At 40.7% G+C, this 10459-nt stretch overlaps 1 protein-coding gene across 3 annotated transcripts in view; it reads left to right on the forward strand.

The window, feature by feature from the left end:
- Positions 1–10459, forward strand: part of tspan17 (tetraspanin 17) — a 73534-nt gene that overhangs the window by 25962 nt on the left and 37113 nt on the right. For all 3 annotated transcript variants that reach the window (XM_070878484.1, XM_070878483.1, XM_070878485.1), the window contains exon 3: positions 5165–5311. In XM_070878484.1, the coding sequence (XP_070734585.1) occupies positions 5165–5311 (147 nt within the window). The remainder of the gene's footprint in view (positions 1–5164; positions 5312–10459) is intronic.

A 10459-nucleotide genomic window follows, 5' to 3' on the forward strand; every position in this document is an offset into this window, starting at 1 on the left:
TTATGTGGAGTAACGTTCCTAACATCAATCCCTGCGGGACTGTATTAGCAGCAAGTTCTCGTGCAGAACCACTACCATTAATAACAATTTTCTGTGTATGTGACTACAACCAATTCTAAATGGCAAAAAGCTAAATACAGTGGAGGTCCAAAGAGACTTGGGGATCCAAGTACATAGAGCATTAAAATGTCATGAACAGGTACAAAACATAATCAAAAAGGCTAATGAAATGCTGGCCTTTAAATCTAGAGGAAGGCCTACTCCTGCACCTATTTTCTATGTTTCTATGAATGGAATACAAGGGGGTAGAAGTTATGCTGCAGCTGTACAAAGCCCTGGTAGACCACACCTGGAGTACTGTGAGCAGTTTTGGGCACCACACCTTAGGGAAGGATACATTGGTCTTGGAGGGAGTGCAGCGTAGGTTTACCAGAATGCTACTCGGACTTCAAAGGTTAAGTTACGAGGAGAGATTCCCTAGAATTTAAAAGGGCATTGTCAAAAGGTTTTTGAAAACCCAAGCATACAATGCCAACAGGGCTCGCTTCATCCACCAACCTGGCAACTTCCTTAAATGTTCAGCCAGGTCGGGGAGACCTTCTTTTCCAAAAGCCATGTTGAGAGTCTCTAATAATCCCTTCTCTGTCCAGGTGGTCATACAGATTATCTCTTCATCCCTTCAAGAAACGTTCCTATAACTGAAGTCAAGCTAATGGGCCTATAATTACCTGGTTCTGACTTCTTCGAAAATAGGAACAAGAGTAGGCTATTCAACCCCTTGTGCCTGGTGTACCATTTAATGAGATCATGGCTGATCTCCGACCTAACTCCATATGCCCTGTATTTGGCCATACCCCTTAATACCTTTGGTTAACAAAAAGCTATCAATCTCTGATTTAAAATTAACAATTCATCTAGCATCAATTGCCGTTTGTGGAAGAGTTCCAAACTGCTACCACCTTTTGTGTATAGAAGTATTTCCTAATTTCACTCCTGAAAGGTTTGGCTCTAATTTTTAGACTGTGCCCCATAGTCCTAGAATCACCAACCAGCGGAAATAGTTTCCCTCTATCTACCCTATGAATTCCCCTTAATATCTTAAATTTCGATCAGATCACCCCTTACCCTTTTAAATTCTAGGGAATCTCTCCTCGTAACTTAACCTTTGAAGTCCGGGCAGCATTCTGGTAAACCTACGCTGCACTCCCTCCAAGACCAATGTATCCTTCCCTAAGGTGTGGTGCCCAAAACTGCTCACAGTACTCCAGGTGTGGCCTACCAGGGCTTTGTACAGCATAACTTCTACCCCCTTGTATTCCATTCATAGAAACATAGGCCCCAAGTTTCCACATGATTTGCTCCTGATTTTTAGGAGCAACTGGTGTAGAACGGAGTATCTTAGAAATCGGAATTCTCCACATTTAGTTTTCTGCAGTTCTAGTCAGGTAGAACAGTTTCACTTTGGAACAGAATTTATTTTTCAAAAGGGGGCATGTCTGGCCACTGACGCCTGATTTCAGAGTTTCCACAGTGAAAACGTACTCCAAACTAACTTAGAATGGAGTAAGTGAAGATTTTTGTACGCTTGAAAAAACCTTGTCTACACTTGAAAAAATCAGGCTCAGGTTACAAATTAGGCGTAGGGAACGAGGTGAGGGGGGGGAAGGGAAGTCATTAAATTCTACAATCAATCCTTAGTTATACTTATACAAATATTATACAAATAAATCCAACCTGAATAAAAATTTATAAGCAAAGAAAAGATTAAATAAATCATGTTCCTACTTGTGTGAAAGTGCTTCAGGCAGGCCTTTCAGGCAGCGGTGTGGCGTCAGTGTCTCGACGGCAGCGGCAGCAAGCAGCCTTCGAGCTGAGCTGCAGTGCTTGAGGCGGGGTGTGGCATCAGTGTCTTGTCTCGACGGCAGCGGCAGGCAGCAAGCAGCCTTCGAGCTGAGCTGCGGTGCTTGAGGCAGGCCTTCATTCCCCGCGAAGATGCAGCACCCGGACAGACTTGAGGCCATTCGGCCATGGGATTGCAGCGGCGTCAGTGGCTGGCCGGGAGCCGAAGAATGAACACAGGACACATGCAGCTGCAGATTTAAAATTCTTTAGGCCGTTTGGCCACGCTTATAGGGCGGCGTCAGTGGCTCGAAGGCAGCCGAAGAATCAGGAGCGAACGTGAGGCCATTCGGCCATGGGATTGCAGCGGCGTCAGTGACTGGCCGGGAGCCGAAGAAAGAACAGCAGCAGCCTTCGAGCTGTGAGGGGGACTGACTGAGGCCATTTGGACAGGGAGAGGCAGCCACATCGACATCTTTATATTTAAATTTGCAGAATGGGTGCTGCATTGTCAACACCACATATTATGCAATGGTTTGCTTCCTCATGCAAGAAATTCTTTGTTCTTGGTGGATGTTGATCCATGGCAAAGTTGTATTGCCACTTTTATTTCTCCAAACACACACTCCTTAATTTGCAGGCACCGGTTCTGCAAGTTTAGCAGTGAAAAGCTGAACTCACTGATTTCAGCAGGTGATTTATTCAGCAGTGCTGCTAAAAGCACTCCCTCACACACAGAAATATCAAGAAAATTAAAATACAAGCCTTTGCAGGGGTCCAAGAAACAAATCTTCACTTTTTCTGCAGTACTTTTAAAAATGGCCGAGTGCCAATGTATACTTCAGACTGCGCGAACGCTCCAACGCGCATGCGCAGGGTTGCCGGCACTAAGAAGCCTCATTTCAATTGTACCTGCCCCCTCCTACTTACAAAATCGGCGCGAGTGGTAGGTTCCGCCTCCTGTGCGCCGCGCCAAGCAGACATCGAGCTCCAAGGAGCTCGAGAATACCGCACTTTTTTTTCAGCGCGAAAAACAGGCACCCAGCTCTGAGGTGCGCCTTTTTTGCCACGTGTGGAAACTTGGGGCCATAGACAATAGGTGCAAGAGTAGGCCTTCCTCTAGATTTAAAGGCCAGCATTTCATTAGCCTTTTTGATTATGTTTTGTACCTGTTCATGACATTTTAATGATCTATGCACTTGGATCCCCAAATCTCTTTGGACCTCCACTGTATTTAGCTTTTTGCCATTTAGAAAGTACCCTTTTCTATCCTTTTAGGTCTAAAGTGGATGACCTCACATTTGCTTACATTGAAATCCATTTGCCACAGTTCTGCCCATTCACTTAATCTATCGCTATCCCTTTGTAATTTTATGCTTTCATCTACATTGCCTACAGTGCCACATATCTTTGTGTCATTGGCAAATTTAGATATTTGACTTTCTATGCCATCATCTACATCGTTAATAAATATTGTGAATAGTTGAGGCCCCAACACAAATCCCTGCAGGACACCACTCGTCACATCCTGTCAATTTGAGTACCTACCCATTATCCCTACTCTCCTGCCGCTCAGCCATTTCCTAACCAGGCAAATAGTTTGTCCTCAATTCCATGGGCTTCTACCTTAGTTAATAGTTTCTTGTGTGGGACTTTATCAAATGCCTTCTGGAAGTCTGTATTAATAACGTCCATAGACATTCCCCTGTCTACTACTTTAGCCACCTCTTCAAAAAATTCAATCAGGTTTGACATGCTGGTTCTCTGATCAACTGAACATTTTTGAGGAGGTGGCTAAAGTAGTAGATGGGAATGTCTATGAATGTTAATGCAGACTTATCCTTAATTATAGACTCTAGCAATTTCCTGAGAACAGAGGTTAGGCTAACTGGTCTATAATTCCCTGGTTTCCCCCTCTCACTATTCTTAAATAGCAGAGTGACATACATAATTTTCCAATCTAAATAAATGGATCCTGAATCGAAATAAGTTTGGATCCGCAATGTGCTCACCTACTTCCTTTAAAACCCTGGGATGGAAACCATCTGATCCTGGGGATTTGTCACTCTTTAGTGCCAATATTTTCTTCATTGCTGCTATTTTACTTACATTAATTTTATTGAGTCCCTGTTCCTGATTCGATATTTGTTTTCTTGGTATTTTCCACATACTATCCTCTTCTACTGTAAATACTGATACAAAGTGTAAATACTGATACAAAGTTATTATTCAACATGCCCACCATTTCCTTATTATCATTGACAATATCGCATTCAGCTTTTAGGGGACCAACATTGCTCCTGACGACACTCTTTTTCCTAATGTAATTGTAAAAATTATTTGTATTGATTTTGATATCTCTTGCAAGTTTCTTTTCATACTCCCTTTTTGTAGCTCTTATTAACTGTTTTGTGACCCTTTGCTGTTCTTTGGAACATTAGCCTCCTTCCAGACCATGGGAACAATCCCTGACTCTAGCAAGTGGTTAAATATATAATTGAGGATCCCTAAGAAATAGGGAACTATTTCTTAGAGCATCCTTCGTTGAATGCTGTCAGAACTAGCAACTCAATCTGCTTTGAGACACCTTACTGTTTCCAGGGGTTACATTGCCATCCACTTTGTCATTTACAACTTCAGTGTCAACTGTACATTTCTTTAATAATTAATCATAGTTTATTGGTGTGAAGACTGATACAAATTATCCATTTAAAATCTTTTGCCATGCCTTGGGAGTTCACCTGAGTTTGCCTTGAGGAATCCTTCAATGGTCCAGTGCAGTCGTTTATTGTCCTCTGACTGCTAACATAACTAAAAAGGACCTTACTATTGCTATCACAGTTATCCACTACCATTCTGATTTCAGCATAGGGACAAGGTTCTTGTGCAAGTTTTTGATGAAACGTTTGCCCAAGTGCAGAATTTAATAGATAGTAAATAGATCATTTTAAATATGTTTTTGTGCCATATGTGAACTTGTAATGGTGGCTTAACTTTCAAATAATTGAAGTGTTGTGGGGGATGCACATACACAGTAATAACAATAAAGAAATATAATTGGACTTTATTGGAATTTTTTTTTTGCCACTTATCTCCTACCCTCTCTGCTATCATGTAGCTATTGACTTCATGCTCACTGGAATCTAACCTGAGTGACCAATATTCATATGTGAGCCTTAATTGTTAATATCAGCTCTTTTGTAGTTTGTGGATAAATGTGTTTATTGCTTTTTTGAAATGAGAAATTGAGGGGCATAATACAAAACTAGTTAGGATGATTAGCGTAACTTTGAGTAATGATAATGGTATACAATGCTGTTTTCAGGGTGTACTTTCCAACATCTCCTCTATCACAGACCTGGGAGGGTTTGATCCAGTCTGGTTGTTTATTGTAGTGGGTGGAGTAATGTTCATTCTCGGATTTGCTGGCTGTATTGGTGCACTCCGTGAGAACACATTCCTGCTGAAGTTTGTAAGTATGCTTACATATATCAGATAATGTTAATATATTAGAAAATTACAAAATAGGTGGTTTGTTAAAAGTTTTTATAAAGTTATAATTAAGTTCTTCAATAATTCTTGAATGAACAATTGTGTTTTAAGCAGTTTCTCAATTTTAAACACATTTGATTGGTTTAATTGAATTTTTTCTTAGAATTTAGTAAGTTATAAAACAAAACAAAAACTGCATGTTTGAATCCCTCCAAATGTTTATTGAATGATTTATAAAATTTGACTCACCCACCTTTGAACATATTTGAAAAACTGTTTGGAATTGTATGCAATAAGATTATAAGCATCAGGTTTTTTTTTTTTAAAAAGAAAAATTAATCATTTTTTTAGAGATTGCTCAGAAACTAACTGCTTTTGACAGGTCATGCATACATTAATTGACTATTATGGTTTTGAATGTTAAAATCCAATGCATCAAGGAGCAGTTTAGCAATGCTATCTTTGGCTCCCTGTACTGTAGAAATCACCCTGTTAACTATTTTCAGTTAAACTGCTTTTGATAAGAGTTTTTTTTTAAATCCAGTTTTGATTTTAATGGTTGTTCGTTTAAATCTTTTAAAACACATAAACAATCAAAAGCTTAACTGCAGTTCAAGTTTCTGTACCAAGCTTATTTTGATAGTGTGGCAAGTTTTATCAGATGTGAATAATTGAAACTTTAACAATGCTGTACGATTGATTCATTGTGTATATGACTAATAGTTCCTTTTTAAATTTGAGTGGTGGGAAATTCAAAATCCAGGAAATTGCAATAACACTTATAAAAGACTGGTTGGAGGCTGGTGCAGTTTAAAATCTCGGAAGGAACTGGTCAGTTTGGTAAGAAATTCAAGGACAGGCAGAATAGTTATTTCAAAGTTATTTACAAATGGTGAGCTTAATTTTTAGAGTTGAAATCGTTTTGTAATTTTGTCCACTTGAGTTAGGCGGTCGAATATCTACCGCAGATATGTAACTACATGACTTGTTTATTTGCTCGTTCTGCTGTGATGCTCTACTGCTTTCAAACACTGGAGATCATCTAGAAGCATAGGATAAGTCCAGCAGCTAAAAGCTACATGGTTATGAGACATGATTTGCTGTTTGCTTCCTAGCCATGTTACTGAAAGCTCCCAAGATAAACATAGACACTCTTGGAGGTATGGGAAGTTGGAACTCAAACACTAGTAGCCCATGATAAAATCTAGAATAGGAAGGCTAGAAAAGGCTTTACTAGCTTTCACGGGTGTTAGCAGTTCAACCACCCAGGTAGTGCAGCCAAAAGGCATGACAACCTTCGGTTCCAACAGATGACATTATGGGCCCAAGTTTCCACATGATTTGCGCCTGATTTTTAGGAGCAACTGGTGGAGAACGGGCTATCTTAGAAATCGCAATTCTTCACATTTTTTTTTCTGCAGTTCTGGTCAGGTAGAACAGTTCTACTTTGTAACAGAATTTTTCCTTCAAAAGGGGGCGTGTCCGGCCACTGACGCCTGATTTCAAAGTTTCCACAGTGAAAACGTACTCCAAACTAAAGTAGAATGGAACAAGTGAAGATTTTTGTAGAACTGAAAAAACCTGTTCTACACATTTAAAAAATCAGGCGCAGGTTACAAATTAGGCGTCCGGAACGAGGTGGCGGGGGGGAAGGGAACTCATTAAATTCTACAATAAATCCTTATTTATACTTCTACAAATATTATACAAATAAATCCAACCTGAATAAACATTTATAAGCAAAGAAAAGATTAAATAAACCATCTTCCTACCTGTGTGAAAGTGCTTCAGGCACGGAGAATTCTGCAGGCGTTCGTTCCCGCGGGGGGTGGGGGGGAATTAAACAGCCGTTTCGTTCCCGTGGAGGGGAGGGGGGGAATTAAACAGCTGTTTCGTTTCCGCGGGGGAGGGGGGAAGGGGGGGAGGAGACAGTGAGAAGGCTGCAAGTGCTAATGTGCTTTTATTAAAAAAATGTTCAAAAATTAAACAGCTACAAAGAACTACAAAAATGGCCGAGTGCCAATGTTTTTTTCACACTGAGCATGCGCGAATGCTCCAACGCGCACGCGCAGCGTTGCCGGCAGGAAAAAAAACTAATTTAAATAGTACCCGCCCCCTCCCACTTACAAAATCGGCGAGAGTGTAGGCACCGCCCCCCTGGGCGCCGCGCCAGGCAGACAAGGAGCTGCAGAATGCTCCAGAATTGCGAGTTTTTTTTTAGGCGCGAAAAACGGGCGCCCAGCTCGGAGGGGCGCCCGTTTTTTATCGTGTGGAAACTTGGGCCCTATGTTGCTATAAGAAATGCAGGCCCATATCTCTTGTGGCACTGTAAGCTGTGTGAGTTACTTTGTGTGGTTTGCTGCTGATTTCAGGCTACTGTCTGCAATAAAGTAGCAAAATAGATGAGAAATAAAGAAACTTTGGACCTAACTTTGCATTTAAGGAAGGGTGCCAGTTTATTGTTAACAAGAGTTATACCTGAAACATTAGCTTATTTTTTTCTCCACAGATGCTGCCTGACCTGCTGAGTGTTTCCAGCATTGTTTATTTTTCGTTGATTTCCAGTATTTGCAGTGTTTTTTTCCTATTTATTGTGTATGTTTGTGGGAAAAATATATTTTTTTAAAAAGTCATCGATCTCTTATTTTATGTACTTTCAATTTTGTTGAATTTTCTCTGTTCTGGGGTTTATTTTCCAGCAGCAGCATGTGCTTGATGATGATGGTGGTGGTTATGTTCCACATCCTTGACTTGTGACGATTGCAATGTTATTATTGCGAAATAATTTTTGTATATTATTTCTAGGAAACAGTCTGCAGTATGTTACAAAGCAGCAGTGCATTAAAGAGGCTAAAATGACATTGTGAACCAAATGTTACAAGCTAAAGCAGTTTATCAATGCTATCTCAATCAACCTATATTACTGCTTTGGCGCACAGAGCCTATTGTACCTCAGTTATCAATACGCTGTTTATCTTGAGTGAGGCTGTCGCAAGAGAAAAATAATGGACAGATGACTTTTTAGCATCACTTCGTTAGTTTGTGACTTTGTGATCTTGTATCCGGATTTATTTAACTCGGTGATATAGTTGCCTGTGTATTATATAGTATTCCTTGCCTCCAAAAATAATCTGCACAGGTATGAAGTTTATCCTGTTAGTACTGTTTAGTTAGCTACAGACAATATTGTTTGGCATGTACACTTTTTCTAAGAAAAAAAATCAAATTTAATAGAGAGAATTGAAGGAACTATTATAGCTTACTCTTATTTAAAAAATCACGTAATTGGGAGAGAATATTGTTTCTTTTCTAAATTGTATAAATTGTAATTCTGGATAATTCAAAGATTTTGAGCAAAAAAAATCTAGTTTCAATTACCAGGAAAGAACTTGCATTTATATAACTCCTTTCATGTTCTCTGGACTCCACAAGCGCATCACAGCCAATTAAGTAATTTTGAAGTGCAGTCACTGTTGTAATGTCGGCAGATGCCGCAGCCAATTTGCACACAACAAAGAGCAATGAGATCATTGACCAGATAATCTATTTTAGTGGTGTTGGTTGAGGAATAAACGTTGGCTAGGACAGCATTAGAACTCTCCTACTCTTCAGATTGTATCACAGAATCTTTTGTGTGCACCAATGTAGGCAGAGGTGCTGGGGAAGAATGTGTTCAATTTGAGGCTCATACAGTCAACTCGGTGTGGATTTAGGGAGGAGGAAGAGCTTGGAGCTTCCAATATTTGGAATAGAAGGAACAAGAAAGCAAAGTTCAGATGAGAGTTGACCATAGTATTGATAAAATAGAGAAAGACAAGAAAGATTATATTGGTGGGGAGAAAGAAAGAATGAGGTTAGCGGTTAGATGCGAGACATGGATTGTCCATCTGGTGACTACGTTCTTGTTTTCTCTCCAGGAGTGCAAGATAGGTGCTCTAAGAGCCTCTCCAGAATTGCTAGTAAAATTCATGTCTTGGTATGAACTTGGACAGTAGAAAAAGTTACAAAGTGTTGAGAAGCAATTCAGTATTTGGTGGTAAAGTGGAAAGCAAGGTCTTTGGAGGAAGCTTCAACAATTGAAGTCCTAAGAAATGGTGAGTCCAAGAAAGTTAATGTGAAGAACATCCAAGGGTGGAGACATGAAAGGGAATGGTTGGTAGCTGTTGGTTAGACATCAGAGAAATGAAGAAACACGACTTTCATTGACCCATTAGAAGAGATCAAGATACCCATTATAATGAGAGAGCACTGAAGCAGTGAGCATTGCGGATATCCAGTCTGAAGGAGGTTGATGGAATAATGGGCCCACGTTTCCACATGATTTGCGCCTGATTTTTAGGAGCAACTGGTGGAGAACGGACTATCTTAGAAATCGTAATTCTCCACATTTTTTTTTTCTGCAGTTGTAGTCAGGTAGAACAGTTCTACTTTGGAACAGAATTTTTTCTTCAAGAGGGGGCGTGTCCGGCCACTGACGCCTGATTTGAAAGTTTCCACAGTGAAAACGTAAAGTAGAATGGAGCAAGTGAAGATTTTTGTAGAACTGAAAAAACCTGTTCTACACATTAAAAAATCAGGCGCAGATTACAAATTAGGCGTCCAGAACGAGGTGGGGGGGGCGGGGAGGGAAGTCATTAAATTCTATAATAAATCCTTATTTATACTTATACAAATATTATACAAATAAATCCAACCTGAATAAACATTTATAAACAAAGAAAAGATTAAATAAACCATCTTCCTACCTGTGTGAAAGTGCTTCAGGCAGTCCTTTCGGGACCGAAGGCTGAATGGGCCGGCCCGAGACTTCGGGCAGGGCCCGTCCGCAGCACCAGATTTACAGGTAGGTGGCGTTGGGTTGGGTCGGGGAGGGGAGGTTCGGTTTGGGTCGGGGGGGAGGGGGGGGAAGAAAGAGAGAAGTGGGGGGGAGGGAGAAAGAGAGAGAGAGAGAGAGAGAGAGGGGGGGGAGAGAGAGAGAGGGTTGGAAAGAGAGGGGGGGAAAGAGAGAAAGAGAGGGGGGGAAAGAGAGAAAGAGAGGGGGGGAAAGAGAGAGAGAGAGGGGGGTAAGAGAGAGAGAGAGAGAGAGGGGGGGTAAGAGAGAGAGAGAGAGAGAGGGGGGGGTAAGAGA

This window comes from Pristiophorus japonicus, chromosome 4 (assembly GCF_044704955.1).
Source record: "Pristiophorus japonicus isolate sPriJap1 chromosome 4, sPriJap1.hap1, whole genome shotgun sequence".
Classification (NCBI taxonomy): domain Eukaryota; kingdom Metazoa; phylum Chordata; class Chondrichthyes; family Pristiophoridae; genus Pristiophorus; species Pristiophorus japonicus.